We start from the raw sequence: 22,245 nt of genomic DNA, 5'->3' as shown, positions 1-22,245 counted from the left end.
CGAGGAGCAGAATTGACGAGAGTGCGCGAACGCTTACGGCGTTTACGAAAATATGTTCTCAATCCGACTTCAAAACAGCAACAAAGACAGCCTCCCCCCCACCCCCCCCGTACAGATCGTGGCAGCTCATTCATTCCACAGGCAAGGTGCTCTGCAGGGCAGTGCTCTCTGCCACCTGCGTGTTCTCTCTGCCCCACTGGGGAGACTGAGCAAGGCTGCGTTCCTTTGATCTAAGAGGTCAACTGGGGACAGCTGATGCAGCACAGCCCGGACCTCTCCTCCATCCTTCACCAAATAACATTGCGGCCCCCCGTCACAGACCACTGTACAGTGTCGACACTCCGCAAATACAAACTGTAACTGCACCGACTCATAAGATGATCAAATAACTCCTGCTGCTCATACGTTTCTACGATGATTGTTGATGATTGACGACGATCAATCGCAATGATGATGATTTGGGGTTGCCAGTGCTCACAGTAAAGTTGTCGAATTCAAACCGTCTCCATGCTTAAAAAGGAAACAGGCCGGAGCTCTAACTCATCCATATTTTTATGGCCTCGAATGTATTTAAATTGGCAGCAATAACGATGCCGAATGTAACGCCATCAGCGGCGCGGACGAGCACGTGACGCACGACGGTGTCGTGACGGACGTGCGTCACGTCATCTCAACGTAATCGCACTGGCCGAGAAGTCTTACCCCAACGAGCACTATTTTAAAAAAAAATTGTTCATGATCAGGATTTTGGAGAACCAATTTGCCTGGAATTTCCCTAGGGTAAGTCTCCACTAGCAACACAATTTTACACAGTACATACATTCCTTTTACATGGGACCATGTGTAGGATTGTTATCGTGAGCGCCACCTCCTCCGCCCCTACAGACAGACGCAGACAGCCGGACAGAGGTCATGAATTAACCGCTCTCAACCCTGTCTGGAAAACATAAAAAATGGGGATTTCTGCTACCAACACTGAGGTGCATGCCATTACCTTATCTTCAGTATCTTGTGCCCAACATCAGAGCCACACTCGTCCAGATGCTTTTTAAATATCGACCTGTGGTCGCACGTAATCTTTATGAAAAGGTATCCTGGTGGTTTAAGCTGCTCACGATGGCAATATCATAGGCAATGGTACAGAAACAGTGTGGTCCCGGCTTTGCATCTGGGTTTTAGCCGCACGTAGATAAAACTGAACAAAAAATTTAAATATTGTTATGTTACCAGGTAAGGCCGACTGAACTATATAGCTCTTGTTCAGAAGTGATCTGGCCACAAATGATAGCTCTACAAAATGACTTCATCACGTGGAAAATTAAAGCAGCCAAATATTTGAAACGCATGTGTCTAAATGTGGAGGGAAATACCGGAAGACCCGGGGAAAAATCGACACGACCACAGGGAGAACACGCAAACTCCACACATACTGGCGTGAGGGTCGTGATTGGGATCAAACCCACGCACTCCTGCATACCATGCGAGGGAGTTAACATCTCCAAGCCACCGCGGTGCCCAATAAAGCGGCTTCTAAAGTGTAATGAGATCACAGTCTGGTTACCGAAGACCGCGCAATATCCTCATCACGTCGCCATAAAAAAATGTTCTTGAAATACCTCCGACGTGGGAGGTCGAAACGTCGCGGTGGAGCAAGGAGCGGCGCTCTCGCCACGGCTGTGCAGAGCGGGCAGCTTTTAAGAGCATTTCTCAAACAACGAGCCGTGAAAACCGACATCAATATACGTAACAATGCATTAGTCTGACCCAGTCTGGCGCTGTATCGTAAGTATTGAGCATATACGATGATTGGCACGCAGAAAACCAAACTTTACAGAGCATAAAGGAGGACCTGTCACGTGTCAGTTCAGATAGGCTTATTTAAATAACACTGACTGAAATGCCATATATTATTATCAGGCCTCCTTCCAAAATATATGATTTCATTTAACAATAACAATCATACGAGTATAATTTACTCATCCCATCGGCCATTCGTCCTTCTGAGGGTGAAACTTTGCCGCAGCACCGGTTTTAACCGCAAGCAAACTGTGGACCATTTAGACATTCGATATCTCATTAACATTAGATTCAGACTTGCCAAAAAACTAATGCTGACGAACCGTCTGATGGGTCCAAACATGATGAAAAACTACCGTATTCAGATCTGCGGTCACGCATTTCAGGGCCGTTACTTAACGCAACGCCACAGAATTGTAACAAAATTGGGATATGTTTTATGACCAAAAAAGTACTTTAAATATGACATCAAATCTAATCTCATTCATAAGGCGCTAAGGCAACACTTTAAGCAGACAGGACTTCAAACAATTGCCGCTAATACTATAGCACACAAATAAACAAATAAATTTTACAACTCACAACCGTGTGCAATGCATGTACAAAAAAGCTATCGGCCTTATCCAGACCACCAACTCTGAAGAGCTGCACGTGTGTAGTTATTCTGTCATTTCGAGTACGGACAGGCAACGATGAAACAAAGGAGCGACTAAGCATCAGATTCGTCCTCATTTAGGACTCATCAGTACAGTACAGTCGTCAATGTTAGCTGCTGGCATATACCTCTGGGAGCCGCGTATGTGGATAGGGCTCTAACCTTAACGCAATGGGGACCCCCCACCCCATTAGCACTTGCCTCAAGGCAACGATCATTCAAATCTGTGTACGACGAGAAAACGCAGCATGAGGCCGAGGACTTTTACACATGCAATGCACGTCTCCATGTGCCATAAAATCTATACGTGTTTTCACGCCAGCAACATGCGATGTGGTTTCTCGTCATTTACAGATCTTATTTTAACACAATATGAATTAAGTCGTTTTTGATCAATGACTACAGTCGGGTGTAACGGTTGGCAGCGCACACTGGACAATGAAAATCCAGAGGTCGCCGGTTCAATTCCATCTGCGGCCGTCTGGAACGCTCTTTCTTCGGATATTAAGAAGCCACCAGAGCTATGCACCTTTAAATGTAGATTGAAAACGAATTTATTTAAGAGTTGCTTTTTGTGTTTAGTTTGTTGTCCTCCTCCGACACCTCGATCAGCACGGTCGGCTACGTACGGTGCTAAACAACTTCACCATGCACACGTACATCTCCCGGCGTGGCAACCGAAACAACGGTGCAAGGTTCTGAAATCCTCCATCACACCGCCTCTGTCCACCCAACAGACTAAATGGATCAAAGTCGGCGAGTCAACCGGCAGGTCGCATGCAGTGGGGAAAATTGTGGGTGCTTCTTCTCCTCCTCCTCCAAGATGTCGAGCTCTTCTGCAGGAAGTTCTTGACCCTTTCGTCAGTGGCGAAACGAGCCAAGTAACTGCAGGTCTGCACTTTCATCTATTTAAGCTTTAAATGAGATTTATCTAATCACTATTTTTATCTTCTTTGGTTCTTTCGGTAAAGTCACGTAGAATGAGAATAAAATAATACATTGCTATTTTATTGTTATGTTATTTTATCGATTTATTATTTTATTCTCATTCTACGTGACTTTACCTAAAGAACCAAATAAGATGAATCCTTGCAGTCACGAAAGCTTTAAATCACTATTTATATATTATTGGGTCTTTCGGTAAAGTTCAAAGAACCTATCTGCGTGACTTTACCGAAAGACCCAAGAATATTAATTCCTGCAGTCACGAAAGTTTTAAGTCAAGATCACTATTTATATATAGTAAAACCAACTGAACATCCTCGATCGCAGATTTTATCTTAAATGAGTGATGAAGCTCCCTTTCCCCGAGTGCCGATCTCTCAGCATCAGCAGTTGCAACACTGTTGCATGAACAAATCGAACGGCACGAAGCGTGGCTACGACCACTTCATCTAATAAGTCTGTCCAGCGTGCAAGAGAAGGCCACGTACCTTCTTAGAGGGGGCTCCCTAGATAAATCTCTCTACAGCGGAGGACCATCCCGCGCGCTGCGGTGTGAGCAAGTAATTGCAGGGCTGCACTTTTATCTGTTACCGCAGACAGACGCGACCGGGGCTGCAGAGCCAGAGGGGCTGTTTAACCGCAGTGTGCGCGCAGCTGTGCACTGTAAGAGTACCGTACTCTCAGGATACAGAACGCACAAAAACCCAACGCCGCATCGCTTTCATTTCGCTCGCATCGCTCGCGTCGCACACCCGAAATAACAGTACACGCTCTTACGCACCACTGCCAACGCACTGTCACCAACATTACTTGTTCAAAATGTTGTACTACAGCGCAGGACTAAGACGCAATAATTAATAACAACGTACAGCCCTTTGTCAATCCACTGCTGGACGAAAGGTCCAACCTAGGCCGCGTTGATCGTGGAGGTTTTGTTGGGCCGAGACTCCGCCACCGCTCGCCGTCAGTGCGGCTCGATGAAGTGAGCAGGGCGCGAGGAGGGCAGCCACCGCTTCCCACCATCACTCGCCGCGCACGCCAACCGTGGCCGTCAATTGAACTCGGGGTCGCCGGGTTCGGCGCACGTCGAGTTGGACCAACTTCATTCGACGCTTCACCCCAATGCCGCAGCAATGTAAGAGTACGTACGCACGCCGACTTCTTTCGCGACGTACGTAGCCAACCGTGCTCATCGGAGGACGTACAGTAATAGAAAAGCCTGCCCACCCCCCCTCCCCTCATTAACATTACAGAACAAAAATACTTTTTCTTAAAAGCCTTTACACACATCTACCACCAACCTCAATGACCGCATTCAAGCTTTTAACAGTACCCCCCCCTCTCTCTCTCTCTCTCGCCCTCCCTCCGGAAGAGACGGAGCTGTCACTCACTTTCAGAGTCGTCACAAATCGGCAGTTTGGGAAGGGATAGAAAGAGACAAAAAAACGTCAGGGGGGAGTGTTAGAAATGAGTGGGGTGTCTGTAAACGGATCGCGCCGAGCACGCAGGAATAGAACACCGAGACCCCGAAAGTCGCTTTTTCCTTCACGAGGTTTCTCGCTGCATTTGTGCAACGTTCGGCCAATTCCCGTCCGGCAGTATTTTGTGAACACGGGATGAGAGCAGAATATGTACGTACGCGGAATTTCTGTCGCACCGTACGTATCCAACCGTACTAAATCGGAGGTGTAGAATAATACCCAGAGGATGGGGGGGGGGGAAGAAAAAAAAACGACAACTGAGAGAGAGGGTGACACTCGACAACGACACAGACACACAAAGCCAAACCCCCACTTGAAGAACGCCATGCAGTCCGCTGCCACACGTTAAACAAAACTCCACCTTACCTACAAGTGTGTACGTATGTTGGAACTTCTTTCGCACAGTGCGTAGCCAACGGTGATAATCAGCGGTGCGGGGCGGGAGGGCCAACAGACTAAACGCAAACGGCAGCTCTAAAGAAATGAGCTTTCAATCCAGATCTCGTCCATTAACATGCCTTGTATTTCATCAACGCTAAAAGACGCAGCAGACCTACTAACAACCCACATGGTCAGAGCCGAGTCAATTCGTGAAGTTTTCAACGAGGAGAGCGGTTCAGAGACTCGCGAGCGCGCTTACCTGCATGAGGAAGTAGCCGCGGACAGCAATGAGTTTGCGGGGCCAAATTAAACTCCCCGCTCCCCCCCCCCCCTCCACCACCACCACCACCCCGCATCGCAGAGTCCAACGACGACGATCGACGTCAGCGCAAAAGTGGAAATGAAAGCAAACTTGTCACGGCAAGAGCAAAACCTGCACATGCAAATAAGCGTGGCAGGGCAGGAGACACAACTCTCTCGGCGGGGGCAAAAGGGGAGCGTGCGTCACCACCACCACCATGCGAATTTAGGCCGGAATCCGCGATGAAACAAGACGTTCCGACGGATCTTGCTCTACGATAGATTTAGACCAGATAGGTTTGTATTCATGTCAGCAGGTGCCATTATGTGCGTTTATTCGGGATTGTGGGGGAGCGGCAGTGAAGTGGCAAGCGGACTGCGCCGCAAACCCGGCGAACCGAGTTCGATTCCCGCTCACTGGGAACATTTGAACAGCTCAACCTCCCCTTGGCTTACTTGGCTTTAAATAAGTACCTAGGGCGGTCTTTACCATCAGCACTGGGGAGCCCATGGCAGCTTGGAACATGGTGTTGGCCACCCACCTCCTCGTGTGCCGTGTTGGCCTTCATAGGTGCTCGCAAACAGCACTTGCGCCAATAGACTGTTAAGGCTATATATAGGGGGGTATCTTTGTCTTTGCCTATGTACATATACGGAAGTGGTGAGCGATATCATAACTGGTTCTGGAGCCTCCTCTAGGCCAACTTAGCCCTAAATGAGTAACCTGGTCCAGTGGGTAAACATCAGCACGGGGGAGACAAAGGCGGCCGGGCATTGTGTTAACAAACCCACACCGTCGTGTAAATGTGCTAACCTAAATTGGTACTCGTGAACAGCACTTGCCCAAGCAGTCTGTGTAGGCTACACAGGGGTCTTTGTTTTTGCATGTGTGCACACTTGTGTGTTGGCATGTGAAGAATGTTCGCATATGTGTGGATGTTTATCGTCTGCGCGGCTTGTGTTTCGAGGTGCTAAGTGTGTGTTTGTGTTGTGTGTACGTCTGTGTGTGTACACTGTGTTGGGAGGCCTTCATTCAGCAGGGGATATACAACCAGGCAATTAAATAATCATGGAAGTGTGTATGGTGGTGTTTGTGTCCGTGCATGTGTAGACATATAAATGCGTGCACGCTGGTTTTGCGCGAGTGCGAGCGTGCGTGCACTGCGTTACGAACCCGGCGACCCGAGTTCGATTCCCGTTCGCGACCAATAAAAGTGGCAATTATTTTAACCGCCCCTGGGCCCCCCCCTAGGTCGACTCGGACTTAAATAATGAGTACCCGATACAGTGGGTAAACATCAGCACTGGGGAGACAAAGGCGGCCGGGCTTGGTGCTGGCCAGCCACCCCCTTTCCAAAGCCGTGCCACCCTTCATGAGGTGCTCACAGAGAGCCCTTGCCCCAACACGATGTTTCAAGGCTCCATTGGGGAGCTGTCTGTGTCAGAATGTGTGGCGTGACTGGGTGCGGTGGTGGCCACACCACGCCCTCACCTGTGGTTAGTTGAGCTCACGAGGCTCAACACATTTCATCACAATCGTTGTAACTTTCAGACCACGTGCCCCTACTGGACTTTGTGTGAAAAATAGCTTCAAAGCTCCATGGATTCCCCCTGCAGTCTAAATAAAGACACTTTGATTCTGTTATCTAAGCACTGCATTCGTCAATTTGTAATTTCAGTATTCATATGCGTTCGTGTGTACATTTGTCAGTCGACCCGTGGCACCTGGGTCTGCCCCGTGACCTCCTGCCAGCGGGCGTTCGACACTTCACGTGGCCTCAAGGTGCACAAAACCTGGCACAAGCGTCGTGGTGACGTCACCGCCACTTAGTGGCGAACGGCGGTTGTTGTTGTTTGATTACGTTTGCAAAGATTAAGAGTTTGTAGCCTGTCGTGAACTCTGCCCACTCTCCATCTGCTTGTGCATCGAACTCCACAGAAAAAAAATTACTTGATGCACCGTTGACGTAGGCTGTGTTATTATTCGTGTTTAACGTGAGATTGGGAGTACAGTACCGTCGAGTTTCAGCATCACCTTGTGCGCGATTGGTGAAAAACAAATTGGTGTCCGAGCGATAATTTACTTGGAACAAAATATGAAAATTACGTTTTTCAGATGTTTATTTGTAAGCATAGACTCAATGATAATTGTGCCAAAATTCATGTTTGTAGCCATTCTCGAACAAAGTCAGATTTACGTCGGTCACTCAGTCAAGATCATCTGTGTGTACTCTATGGAATGCGTTACTGTGTCTATATAACGCGCATGACTACGCGTACATACGTGGATGCGTGTGGCTGCATTTCATTTACGCATATTGAGATGTGTGTGTGTGTACGTGACTCCGCACGTATGTTCGCGTTCTTGTGCACGATCTACGTTTGGACGTATTAGCATGCATTCACCTTCACCGTCGCCACGTTGCTCTATCCACTGCTGGATGAGGGCCTTCGCATCTGATGGTTGGTCCCGTCATGCCACAATCCATCACTCTAAGTTCACGGTGGGCATGCTCCTGGCGACGACCCCTCCAAAGGCTGCCAACGTTACCGGTCCCGCCCATCGGTTACCATTCCTTCTAGCGACACAGTCCTTCTCAACGTTCAAAATAACATGTACAATCTGTCATGCTTTCCCTCTCGTCCTGTCCACCATGCGCACCTCTGATCCACGTCACGGCGGGTAATGCGAACGAACTGAAAATTCTCCACGAGGCGCAGTGATTTGTTGCTTTTCGTTATCAATTCGACTGTTTCCAATGGACAACGTGGTCAATTTGGAGGCCGACTAACCATGACACCAAGCTGGGTCTCAGAAGCCGGCTTCAGCGGCAAGTGCCATGAGACCTTGCCGTGAACCTCCGCTAGGTCTACTCGGCCTTGAGTGAGTACCTGGTGAGCATCGGCACCAGGGGAGACAATGGCAGTTGGGCACGGTGCTGCCGACACCACATCATGTGCAGTGCCGGTCCTTCACAGGTGTTACTCGCAAACAGCACTTCCCCCATATAGCCTCAAAGGACTTGGGGCAGCTTTGTCTTTATTACACCTGGCGGCAGATTTTGTGTCTAAACCCTGGAAAGCAGTGACCGGGCCTTACTCACACGCCCTAAACACCACCGCTCCTCCCACCATCCGTAATCGTGGAAAGAATTTACACGGCCATTGCGTTACAGTTTTGCGGTCGCACTGCGTAGCTCTTCCAAGTGTTCGGGGCCGTGCCGTTTATGATTCGGCATTACATGCAACGTTTCGCTCCACACACTGGGACCTTATTTAGCGAAGTGAATGTCACACCTGGAGGAGGAGGAGGCGGGTGTGCAGCTCCCAGCAGGTGGAACGAAACGTCGGACATCGTGGCGAACAACGCGCGGTAACGGCAGCTCCGAAAAAGCACGTGGTGAGCCCGAATGCCGGTTGTTCAAGCCTCCCGTAAATCACGCGTGACTTCTTTGTGACCACCCCACTCTCAATCCCTCTCCTCTCATCCATAGGTCTCTCTCTCTCTAAATCAGCTCAAGCCTTCTGTAAATCACGTGTGACTTCTGTGTGACCACCCCACTCTCAATCCCTCTCCTCCATAGGTCTCTCTCTCTCTAAATCAGCTCAAGCCTCCTGTAAATCACGTGACCACCCCACTCTCAATCCCTCCCCTCTCATCCATAGGTCTCTCTCTCTAAATCAGCTCAAGCCTTCTGTAAATCACGTGTGACTTCTGCATGGCCACCCCTACTTCCCCCCCCCACCCTTCTCTCCGCCCACTGTGAAAACAAACGCCGCTCCTCCATCCAGCAGCTTCGGGGCCTTTTTTTCGCTCCTCTTCCTCCCGATTCTCATCCCTCCTGACACTTTGTTCCCATATCTCTCTTCTTTTTCCTTCTCTATCCCCTTATTTCCGATCCTTTATTCTCATCCCTCTCTCTTCCCATACCCTTCCCCCCCTCCCCCTCCGCACCTCCGATGAGCACGGTTGGCTCCGTACGGAGCGGAAGTTCAACGTATAACATACGTACACAGCACGTGACCACATTCGTCCGCATAAATTAGAATGTGCAGAGGGACACCAAATGTACATAAGGATATCCTATGGTACATTCATGAAAACTACGGACTTACTTAAGTAACTCTTAATAGGGGTTAGCGTTCGTATAATGCCCACGATTCGTTCTAACGCCGTCAAACTCGTCGGAACGGCGCGTGATTGATCCAAGGGCAGCGCGATTTATTTTAACCCGCGTAGCAATTTATTGAATAGGCGGCAGGGTTGGCTCAAAGAGAAAATGTGCTAAATAATTCTAATGAAAGGCACATTTTTAACATTAAGTGAACCGTTTGTGAATGACCGAGCATGCGGTTTGAATGAACTCCCCAGTTTGCCAATGGAATTTCTGCTCATATATTTTTTGATGGAAAGGGAAAAAAAATATACAATTGGGATAGCCCTCCATGGCTGTGTCCGGTGGCAGATGCGCAGGGGGCAGGGGTGGACGATTTATGGGGCCAACTGCCCCCCACCTTGAGTCCCCGGAAATTTGTATTTTATTTATATTTACCAGGGAAATTACATTGAGTGTTTGGTTAATTATTTTTTATTATTATTCATGTAGGGCCCTATTTGAGAGGCTTGACATTTCGGGACTGCCACCCTCGCCCCTTGGGGACCTTCTCGAGCCTCCTCTCGGTACGTCGTTCAACGGGGGAGGAGGCCTTCATCCAGCAGTGGATTGATCACGGCCGATGATGGTGAAGATGATGATGATACAACTGTAAACTAAATTTCGATTTAAAGCTTTCGTGACTGCAAGGATTCATCTTCTTTGGTTCTTTCGGTAAAGTCACGTAGAATGAGAATAAAACAGTCTCATCCCTTCACCTGATGAAGGCCGCTTGTGTTGTGGCCGAAACGTCGTGAGAATTTTATTGTGTTATTTCATTTTATCAATTTATTATTTTTTTCTCATTCTACGTGACTTTACCGAAAGAACCAAAGAAAACTGTAAACTATTTTTATTTTACCAGGTTAAGGCCCACCGAGCTATATATTTATTTTTTAGAAGCGACCTGGCTGTCACAAATGACAGCTCAATGAAGTGGCTTCTCACGTGGACATTCATAGCGGCCAAATACTCTAAATGCACGTTGATTCTAAATGTAGAGGGACAACCCGGAGAAAAATGCACACGACCATGGGGAGAGACACGCAAACTCTAAATATACAGGCGTCAGGGTCGGGATCGAACCTACGAACTCCTGTATACTCGGAGAAATAGTTAACATCTCGAAACCACGGTGCCCCACTATAGAAAGACACGAGAAGACGTTGTGGCGGCTGCGTTTTTCCGGCGTTACCTGTTGATGGCGAATGGCGGCAGCATGCCTGGTGAAAGGCCCTGCGAGTCTTGGCAGACGGGGTATGCGGCTGCTTCCTCAGTCTGCTGTATCCACACGATCTGTGACAGCACAGGCGGCAGCGGCAGCAGCAAGAAGGCACGAACCGTGGTCAACTCAGATCACACTTGGTACAAAAGTAGCTGTGCGCGTGGGGGGGGCGGGAGCGGTAGTGCAACAGTTGCCACGCCACGAATCCGGCGATCCAATTTCGATTTCCGCTCACGGCCAACACGAATGAAAGTTATCTGAACCGGTCCTGGGCCTCCCCCTAGATCGACTCAGCCTGAAATTAGTACTTAGTGCGATGTGTAAATACAGCCACTGGGGAGACAAAGGCGACCGGACGTGGTGCTGGCAACCCACCCCGCCGGCCTTCATAGGTGCTCGCTAACAGCACTTGCCCCTAGAGTTTGTTGAAAGCTAAACGGGGGATCTTTGTATTTGTGGGCGAGCACAACACCGTCTGTGCGAATAGAAACTTTGGGCAAGTCAAACAAAGCTCCCATGCCCCCCTGATCATCCAGAAAAATGGGCAGTGCTCATCTCCACTGGCAACCATGGGTCAGCAGAGGACACGACATTCCCGCGATGGTGGGAGCCAGCCTGCTCATAAGGCTTTTCATCAATAAACTCCCCAAAAAATACATTTAATGACCACGGAGGGACGATGGGGCCCGAGTTGAGCTATGCTCGTAAAGAAAAAAAATGTTGTCTTAAAAGATGAATTGAGTGATGGGGGCAGCGCTTGCATCCGTTCACAGCCCTGAGCCAGGGAAGGAAACTCCACATTCCCAAGGCAAGAGGAGGGCAGTTCTATATATTGAGAACCACCACTGTTGACATCCCACAAGCAGTATAGGTTTTTATTAATGATGGCGTGGGCCGCACACCAAACAAGAACTGAACTCGCCGAGCTCTGCTGCGTTGGCTTCCGGTTGCCAAATTAATACATTGTCAGGTCGCACTCATTACACGTGCAAAGTGCTTGCCGCAAATGAACCATAATAATACCTCGCCTATCTCGTCAAGGAGCATAAAACCATCATCGCGCAAACTCCGGTCAACCTCGCAGCAGCAGCGGCTTTTGGCTAATTATCGAATCGCGCGCTTTCAGATGCGCTTCTGCAGCCATCTGGAACGCTCTTTCTTCTGAAACCACTGCTGGAGCAAGGCACTTTTAAATCTATTTGAAAACTCATTTATTGGGAATTGCTTTTTCGTGTTTAGTTCGTTCGCCTTCCCATGCACCTCCGATTAGCATAGTAGGCAATGTAGGGTGCGAAAAAAGTTAAACATATACACTACATACATAATGGTTTTGTTACTGGTTTTTAACCTTTGTTGTAGAGCTTTGTTTTAGAGATAAAGCACTAAAAATGAAAAATAAGATAGGGTGAATTATGGTCACACGAACGCAAAGAGACAGGACACAAGTCACAAGGTGGTTGGTCGAGCCGAACGGTGGCTCGGAGATGTTAGCTACGTCGCTCAGTATGCAGGAGGTCATGGGTTCAATCCCGCCCCGGACGCTTGCTGTACATTTGGAGTTTGCATGTCTCTATCTCCCCGTGGTCGGTTGGGTTTTTCCTCCGGGTCCTCCGGTTTTTCCCTTCCACATTTAGAAACGTGCGTTTGGAACATTTGGCTGATATTTTCGATTGAAAACTTTAGAACTGCTTTTTTGTGTTCAGTTTGTTGTCCTTCCATGCACCCCCGATTGGCACGGTTGGCTACGTAAAGTGCACAAGCAGTTCAACATACAATGCAGGACCCTCCTGAAAAACTGTGCCAAGACTCAATGAAGCTGTATTGTGTACAATCGATGGACTACGACGCTCGGTCGTCTCGGTTGAACAAATCGTATTGAGATCGCATTTTAAGAAATCGCCCTTCGCTAGCAGAGAGAAAAATGACATAGGATTATTATTCGCCAGTGTATATTATATTTATATGCACACCAAAAATGTTCTAAACATTCAAACATGTGAATAAATGAAAGTAAATATTCAATTGAAAAAAAAACATTAATTCTTGTGAGCTGCACAAATGGTTATCAGGCCTTTTTTTTACAGTTTTTTTCTGTAATTTCTAAATTTTACTTCCCACGAGGTTTTAACTCAAATCATCTGTAACGCTCAAAGTTTACATTCACTCTCGGGAATGATTCAGAAGCTCGGGAAACCACAGACCGAGTGGAAAGGGCCGCCAGAACTGGCAGTAACAATACCCATGCTCTGCGGTCCTATATTTGAATGATTGGCAAACGAATATTTTGGATGTTTAGCCATCGTGGCGTCCATGTCACATGATGGCACGAAGGAAGAGGCATGCGAAACTGTCACGGTGCTCAACGGAGCAACGAGTGTGTCCTGTGATGGGCATCACAGGACCACACCAAAGTCACTTCACGAGCATCTTATCCACACGCAGCACATTCGGAGCAATTGCTGCGCGTGGACTTTCACCTCGTGAGCCTTTATCGGGGAGGCCTTCCTTCCAGTTTCTCACAGTAGGGGTGAGATGTTGCTTAGTGTAATCACAATTAACCCTTTTCCCATTCCAATGACGTACAAATCTGTTCATCGTCGGAACAAAATCAGAAGTAAAAGGCCACGCGGGAGGGCGTCTGGCGAAGTGTGGTCGTGTCGCTACAGTTCTCAGTGGTGAGCACGTCTTTAAAAACAACGGCGCGATGCCTATCTGAATCAAATTAACGCTGAACCACTTGCTCGTTCCGAGATTCAGCGGTGAACGGGACATCCGCCGTGTAACTTGCAGACATCTCAGAACGGGAAAGGTTTATGTAATTAGCAGGTTATCTTTGAGAATTGGGATGTTTTGGCCAACACTAGTTACACTTTTTTTTGCGATGGGAGGAGGAACGCATGGAGAAAGGGGGGAGCTTAAAAAACGAAATGCAGAAAAGGGGCTGGAAAGCCAGATATTGAACCCAGACCCTTCTTGCTGCGAGCCACGAGCGTTACCCAACCATGCCACCCTGCCACCCAAAGTTTTGGCAATGCTCAGGGTTTTGGCGATTTTCAGCTGGAGAAAGTTAGAACCGGTTCAAGATGATAAGAGTGCGTGATGCAAGGCTGTGGAGGAGACGAACCAGGGAGGTGTGGTTCGTCGATTCAACGATTACAAAAGGTGGGAAGAGCACCTGTCGCACAGGAGTCACACGTGCTAAATCCTCACGGCTGAAATTATCCAAATTAAATGACAAACCCAGGTTTTAAGACGATGAGGATACGTTGTGCACTCATTCATTGGTGACCAGGTGGAGACCATCCAACTCCCTACACTGGACAATCTGGTTTAAATCGCAGGTGGCCGAAACCCAGGTTTGAACCCAGGGTGTCTCAACGTTCCGGGTCAGCGCTCCCAGCGGAATTTTCACCCGAGCCTCTCCCCACGACCGGCTCTCAACCATACGGATGGTTGAGCGCTATCTCCCCCCCCCCCCTCGGGCAGAGGAGTTTTCCGCAGCATCTCTGGCTCCTTCACAAAATGTAAACATCCTCAATATGGAATTGGCTAAACATTCCGACGAAGTCGGAGCACTGCGACGAGCTGTAATCGCCGCACACTTGCGGAGAAAACGCACTCACAAAACAATCCGCAATTCATGCGGCAACTAAACGCAACTGCAACTCGAGATGCTGCAGAGAAACGGCGAGGAATCCGATGAGCTATGAAGCTCTTTTTCACAGACGTCCCAGCATGGGCGGGTCAGCGATAGTTTTGCTCTCGTAAATTATTATTATAAATTACATGAGCGCAAAACAGGCACAGTCATGGGCAGAGTAACAGAGGAAGTCGGATTAATTTGAACAGAGGCAGGGAGTGAACGGCATGGGTGGCTCGGGGAGAAGGGAGATGCGGTGCGGGGGAACAGCGGAGGAGATAGAGCGACCTCCCACTGAATGAAGCCTCACCAGAAAGTGTGTATTTCATCATCCACAGATGGATGATGGGTGACAAATGGACCATCGTATGAGATTTGGGCTCGCAACATTGAGATCCTGAGTTTAATGCTCTACCACATAAGGACTTTGTTTGAAAAATTTGAATCAAAGCTCTTTTGAGTATTTCCCAACTAATTACCTACGAGTATTTCCCGCACCTCCGATTTGCACGGTTTGGCTGCAAAAGAAGTTCGACAAACATACATACAATAAAAAAATAATTAATGTATAGCCCTTTGTCAACCCACTGCTGGATAAAGGCTTCCACACACCACGTTGGATTTGGGAGTTGTTTGACCATACTTCACCACAGCGGTCAGCGCCGGTTCGAGATGTGTTGGGGGGCTCCTAGGCCTGGTTCAGAAATCAGCCGTCGCCGATGTCAGCCGCGGCCGGGAATCAAACTCAGGATCACGGAACACACCACGTTAACTGGTGCCACTGTGCCAAACGTTTGCACGGTGGCTTCACGTGTCCTTTTGCAGCTGCTGTTTTCAGGATCAATTTTGATATCGGCCAAGGTACAAAGGTCTCATTGTTGGAGGAGTCGTGTTTAGAAATTGGCTTAGTTTAGATTAAGAAAAAAACACAAATGCAGGCTTCCTCCTTTTGTTAACAAGCACAATAAATCATGTTCATCCAAGATATTATTTTCACGATCATTGTGTGCGCTCGATGCAGGCTGTGTCACCCAGTGGTCAGCTCTCGCCTACTCAGCTTAGAGGATGTCGGCTCCGATCCAGCTGTCATGGGCCAACAAACTAAACATTTTATTTGCACCTCAGAATATGCCAATTTTTGTTAAACAAATGAACCACAATACCTTGCTGTTCTTGTCAAGGAGCATAAAAACCATCATGCAAACTCTGGTCGTCCTCTCAGCGGCTTTTGGCTAACCATCGAACAAAGATGGTCAATGCATCGCACACTTGCAGATGCGCTTCTGCGGCCGTCTGGAACGCTCTCCCTTGCGATATTAGAAAGCCATTGGAGCTATGCCCTTTTTAATCATCCAGATTGAAAACTGGTTTCTTTAGAGCTGTTTTTTATTTGTTGTCCTTCCCCCACACGTCTGATTAGCACGGTTGGCTACGTAAGAAATTAAACATAAATAAATACAAATATATGTAGGGTGGTGGACACGATTGTGGTTGTGGGCAAGGCTATCAAGGCCCGCCACATACGCCCCAGTGAACTCGCCACACACCGAGGACTTCACCCGTGAACATGCTCACTGTCCCCCGAACTAAAGATTGTCTTTGCATAGCGCAGTCTCTCTCTGTGGCTGCTCCAATCATTTGGAATCGCATCCCACGACACATATGCAACAGCAACATTAATCCACCACCATTGTTAAGAGACAGGTCAAGGCCCATCTGTTTGTTTCGTTGGGCGTATGATGAACCCCGGAGTCTGGCCCTGTGCCTCCGAGTCGCCACTGGAAATCGTCTTCCATTTCGCGAAAATTAGCAGACTATAAATTGTTTCACTATCATTATGAAGGCGATGGAGCAGAGCTGCAGCAAAAGCCATAGTTATGGCTAAGGCTGGTCAACAGCTACAGTTAAAAGGCTTCAAGGCTAGGTCTATACTAAATGCTTTAGCTAGCATTAATGCTACAGTTTGGGATAGTGTGATAGTTAACACTTGGGCTCTACGGTTGGTTGAGGTTATGGCTACAGTTGAAGCCATGGCTATAGTTGACTTAAGGGTTTCGTTAAGAATCGGGCTGTGGTAATGTTATGGCTATGGTTAAGACTCGGGCTATAGGTAAGGGCTATGGTAAGGCTCGTGCTATTGTTAAAAATATGGTTACGGTTAGAGACAAGGCTATGATTAAAGCTATGGTTAAGACAATGACTAGGGCTGTGATTAAGACCCATTCCCGGACAATTGCTCTGGTTAAATCAATCTTTGAGAGGAGGGTTAACTACTCGGCAGCTAGATCCCATGTGATTTGTCAGGGGTCCAAAGTACATCGCCGTAAAACTCTGAAACCGCTTGGAACTATGTCGGAGTCCGTCCCTTCGCCGCCTTATCAGGGCCCTTTTATTTTGGACAGTTTCGTTTCAGTTCTTCGTTCGCGAAACTGTCCACGAAACGGTCCATTTAAAGAAAGCCCGACAACACAATCAAAATCCCATTCAGCCAAAACAAAACAACCGCCACGCGTCACCGCCGCCATTGAACTACCGGCGGACCCTTTGAGAAACAGGTTGTGCCGGTGTACGCGATTCGGTTCATGTTTGTTCCCCTCCTGCCTCGCCTGCTCAACGTGGTTTTCTCCTTAAGGAGGAGGTGTGTGTACCCGCGACAACGCCTGTGGGGCTCCCTCCAACACAACGCCAGCAGTGAGCATCGCTCGCGCTGCATTCCATCAGTCCACCGCTTTACATTTCACACAAATGACTAAAGAGTACCACGACGGAAATTTAAAAAAACCCGACGTTTTTAGTTTGTTTATTAAATGTTTATACGGCACCACTCGGCCAGTGGCGGCGGAAATTCCACATTCCAACGGCAGGTGCCGGTCCCACCATAAGACGATCGTTTGTTGTCGACTTCCCACAAAGCAGACTTCAAGTTATCCACGCCTGAAGCAGAACTGGTCGAGGTTAAAGCCAACCGGGAATTCAACTCGGAATCCTACCCTTGCGAGTCGAGCGCTCAAATTACAGTAGCACCGAACTGTGTCACGAATATTTTCTATAAAATTCTAAAATTCATTCGTATTAATCACAACTGAGCCTTAGGCTGGAGCAGTGGTAGGGTGGTCACAGCGCACTGCACTTTTTTAACTAAACTAAACTTTTTTTACTTTACCAGCTAAGGCCCCACTGAGCTGTGAAGCTCCTTTTCAGAAGCAACCTGGGCCACAAATGATAGCTCAACAAAGCGGCTTATCATGTGAAAATTTACTACAGCCTCTCAACCCATGTCTCTAAACGTGGAGGGTAAATACCGGGGGACCATGGGGAGAACATGCAAACTCTAAATATACAGGCATCAGGGTCTGGGATCAAACCCAAGACCTCCTGCATACCAGGCGACGCAGACAACATCTCGCCACTGAGGTGGTGGCACCACCTCCCCTGCCCCATGACATCTGAATTTGTTTTCCAGTCGTGACTAACATCAGCAAAGATGCGATATCTGAACAGGTCCTAGAGCACTCCCTTCGTTAACCAGCACTGACCAACGTGCTGAAGTATGGTCCAACAACTCCCATGACCAGCATGGCATGGGAGTTGTTGGACCAGTGAACTGATAAACGGCTGTAACATTATAATCCTTATTATTTTCATGAATCTATGCAAGGTGATATATTTCCTTGTTAACTTTCCTTAAGACTGCAATGTATTACACCTGTTAAATCCTGTACGTGATTGAACATTACGGATGTTTTGTGTGAATTTCAAGTTGCTCAATCTGGACAGCTGCCCATGCGAGAAACGTCTACACACATCAGAGGAACAGCCTTTTCGTTCACGCTAAACCGGCAAGGAAGGAAAAAAAAAGCTTATCGGCACCAAAAAAAAACGTTTAAAACTAAATATTCAAACGCGTTCACATCTCTTGGATTAAACCGAACGGGTAGTGACGAACGGGGCAGACCGACAAGCCCGAAAGACGGGCAGAGACACAGACGAGAAGACACGATAATAATGAATAATTTAGGAGGGAGCGATAATTGCTGGGGGATAATCCCAAGCGTGTAATTTGTGGGGCGATTTTTCTTCAAATGTTGACGATGACGCCAGCGCAAGCAGCGGCCGACCCTTGCGAACGACGCCAGGGGGATTTTTTTACATTCGCCGTGAGGCAGACCGGCGCATAGGGTTACGGTCTATACGCGCGCAGTAATAATCAGGGTGGCCTAATGGATTTGAACCGAGAACCTGCGCAACAAGTGGCGGATGCGCTACCGCTGGACCACGTATGTTGTATGTCTGTCGCACTCGTACATTAATAATAAAGTGACTGATAAATAAAAATAATAATAATCTCAAGTTGCAATGCTCCCGCATCGTATTCGCTCACTCTCCAAGAGAAGGAACGACTCAAAGGCACGAAAAAAAACACTTACGAGCGGTTCAGCAGCTAGGCGGTGAGCCGGCACCAAATTCCCCTCCAAACTCTGCAATCCCGTATATATTAAGGCGTTATCGGCCAATTAATGAGCGTTTAACAAGTAGGAGGGAAACTGGAGTACCTGGAGAAAATCCACGCGTGCCAGGGGGTAACACGCTATATCCCAGTGCTCTTCATTGTAAGGCCCGCGGGCCACTGGCGGCCCCTGGTGGCTTTTAGTGCGGCCCCTGACGTGCGGCCACCAACAATACACAAAAGTGAAAACACCCCCCCATCATCGTGCTGTCAACCCCCAATGGTTTCAAATGGTGTTGCGGTCCTCACACTGATCATGTATCATTGGCGAAAGTGGCACCCCTCTGAAAGTTGGTGAAGAACACTGCTCTATCCCATACGGATGGAACAGGCCAAGTCCATAATTTTGCTGAATCACCTTCTACTATACTCACAAGCCAGGGTATGGCACCTCGATGCCCACAGTAAGGGAGTTTCACAACAATTGTGTGAGCCACCAACTCCCCACTGCCTCCACAGTGCTGGGTTATAAGCCACGTGCGCAGGGAGGGAGGAAGGGGACGGGCCGGGGACCCACCTGGGAGGGTGGCGCAGCCCAGGGGCCAGGGAGGTGAGGGAAGACGCTGTGTGGGTGTGCGTCCGCGGAGTGGTAGCTCTCCCCGGGCATGGCCTGAGCGTGCGCGGAAGCAGTGGTGGCACCTGGGTTCTCCATACACGAGGCTCAGCGCGCCGGCATGACGCCACGAACCAGCGGCCTGGAGCGGGCGGGCGCACGCACGAGCGGGCAGGCGGTGGATAGGACCTGGTCGACACCAAAGACAAAAAATCCGCCGTAAAGACTTTAACAGCCCAATTCATTATTTTATTTGGGGTCAGATCGCGTAAGTTAAATGCTTCGTAAAACCCTTCTCCACCCGACACGACCGATGAATAAAGGCGGCAACACAACCGGCACGCTGTTGCAGAGCAGTCCACACACACTGAAATGGGTACATGTCTATGACTCTTACAACCAGCATCATCAACCAGTTGCCAGAATTTTTAAAATGTCCTCCAGTCTTGGGCCTTAAAAATGTGGCTGTGAGGTCATCAATGTGCACCCACAAGGCACGAGAAAGTGGCAGGAGGTGGCCACCTGTGTCTCCCCAGTGGTGATGTTTACATGCAACACACCAGGTACTCATTTTAAGGATGAGTCCACCTTGGGGAGAGGCCCAGGACCTGTACGGATATCCGTCGCTCGTGTTGGACGCAAGCGGGAATCGAACTCTGGTCGCCGGGTTCGTAGCGCAGTGGCTCGTTTGCGATTCCTCGCGCCTCTGAGCCACTCTCTCTCTCTACTGGAGTGAGCGCATACGGTGCGGCGCGTTAACAAGTAGAATTTATTATTAGATTATCATGTAATGTTTCATTATTTGCCTTGTGAAACACCTGTATGAAACGCAGCCACAGACACACATCAAGGCTGTATCTGACCGAACCATCATATTAAGCAACTTTACATGTAAAACAAAATCATAATTACGTAACTTGCCAATACGGAGGGGCACGAGTTGCTGTTTAATATTCATATCTATATATACTCGTACTCATTAGGGTGCTACTCACGATGCATATGGAAAAGTGAAGTTTCAGTTTCCTTTGACCACACTCTCCCTCCTCTCATACTTTTGGTTTAGCAGTCAACAGCTTAACGTGTGTCGTTCCAATCTATTCATATTTACAGGTTGCTCAATATCCCCACTCTCCTCCTCTGCCTCTACAACGACTCTGTGTATCGACCGCAAGGCATTTCTCAACTCCACTGAGCAACCAACAGATAGAACGATTGTCTTTAAACTAGCAGTGGCTTCAGTTTACCTCCTCACCCACCTCACTCACCTACCCACTCACCTACTCACCCAGGATCCCATCTCCTCTGTTTATCTGCGTCTATGCCTCTACACTGTGACTGTGTGTTGACTGCAAGGCATTTCTCAACTCTGTTGAGCAAGCAGTGAACGTCGAGTGAATGTCTTTATTCTCACAGTGGCTTCAGTTGAACAGGCACGTGTGACTAACACCAGGAGGCGTGACCTTGAAAATCGCAAAACTTAATTTTGAGTCGGACCTTACTAATCAAGACGGAGACCAATTACAATTTACACAGGTTTGCAAGGTAATCTTGTTGAACAAGTAACAAAGATTAATCATTTTAAGTGGGGCTTTTATCATCTACAGCGGGTGAAAGTAAGACCTTGACGTGTTGCCGATGGGCTTTCAAGTAAAAAAATGCACCTTATTCATCATCGTCCGCCAAGATTGAGCTACTGCTAGATGAATGCTATTTTACCAAGGCCCACTGAGCTATATGGCTCTTTTTCAGAAGCCACGCAAATGGCAACTGAATCAAGTGGCTTATCACGTGGAAATATATCGCAGCCAAATACTCTTAAATTCACGTTCCTAAACGTGAAGCGCAAAAACCAGGGGACCCAGAAAAAAAAACCGCACGGCCACAGCGAGAGAGAACACGCAAACTCTAAACGCACGGGCATCAGGTTCGGGATCGATCCCGGGCGAGGTCGTTAATATCTCGCTCCCAGCGGCGCCCAACCCACGAACAGAACTCGCACAATCCGACTGAAGAGTCGAATCGACCAACCGACGTGAACAACCTCGTTGTAGAACGACTGAAACAAAAATGTCTACAACAGGCTCGCGATGCAAACGCCAAGCCACGCAACAGTGGCTTTCGGGGACCGACGTTCAAACTACGAACGCAAGATGAGACCCTAAGATTGATGTGCAGAGATATTTTTGTTGAATATACATTAAAAACACGGCTAAGCGAAGCCGATAAGGCAGCACACTGTAAATGGGTGAAGGCCCAGCGGGGCCGCGTATTTACATTAGCTGCGTGCCCACCTCTTGCGCACACTTCCTGTAAAGAGCCCGCCCCCCCCCCCTTCCCCCCTTCTGCGGCTATCATCTTCCAAGCTACGTTTATTTGTTTGGCCCGGGGACAAAGTTCCCCCAACGCCGCGTCTCTCATTTAAAGTGTAAGTGACTTCCTGCTCAAAAACACAAGCGGCAGAGAGCGGGCGGGCCGACGCCCATCCCTACGACGTACAATGAGGCCCCCTTGAATCGGCCGTGGAAATCCTACAGGGTCGGTCGCCCTCCCACAAAGCGGGGGGCCTCGTTTAATCGATCCAAGAAGAACGGAGATACAGTCAGC

The 22,245-nt window shown here is 48.4% G+C and overlaps 1 protein-coding gene across 7 annotated transcripts in view; it reads right to left on the bottom strand.

The window, feature by feature from the left end:
• Positions 1-22,245, bottom strand: part of LOC116951848 (protein strawberry notch homolog 1-like) — a 115,174-nt gene that overhangs the window by 69,881 nt on the left and 23,048 nt on the right. For 6 of the 7 annotated variants that reach the window (XM_032970637.2, XM_032970633.2, XM_032970634.2 and 3 more), the window contains exon 2: positions 10,909-11,009. In XM_032970637.2, coding sequence (XP_032826528.2) covers positions 10,909-10,934 — 26 coding nt within the window. In that variant the 5' untranslated portion in view covers positions 10,935-11,009. Of the gene's footprint in view, positions 1-10,908; positions 11,010-19,602; positions 19,828-22,245 lie in introns of all 7 variants that reach the window. The other variant, XM_076073913.1, reaches the window with a different exon arrangement.

The sequence above is a fragment of the Petromyzon marinus genome, chromosome 44 (genome assembly GCF_048934315.1).
Source record: "Petromyzon marinus isolate PM22_M1 ecotype Great Lakes invasive population chromosome 44, UKy_Petmar_22M1.pri1.0, whole genome shotgun sequence".
NCBI lineage: Eukaryota > Metazoa > Chordata > Hyperoartia > Petromyzontiformes > Petromyzontidae > Petromyzon > Petromyzon marinus.
The sequence above is the reverse complement of the archived record's forward strand: the minus strand, read 5'-3'. Positions and strand labels throughout refer to the sequence as shown.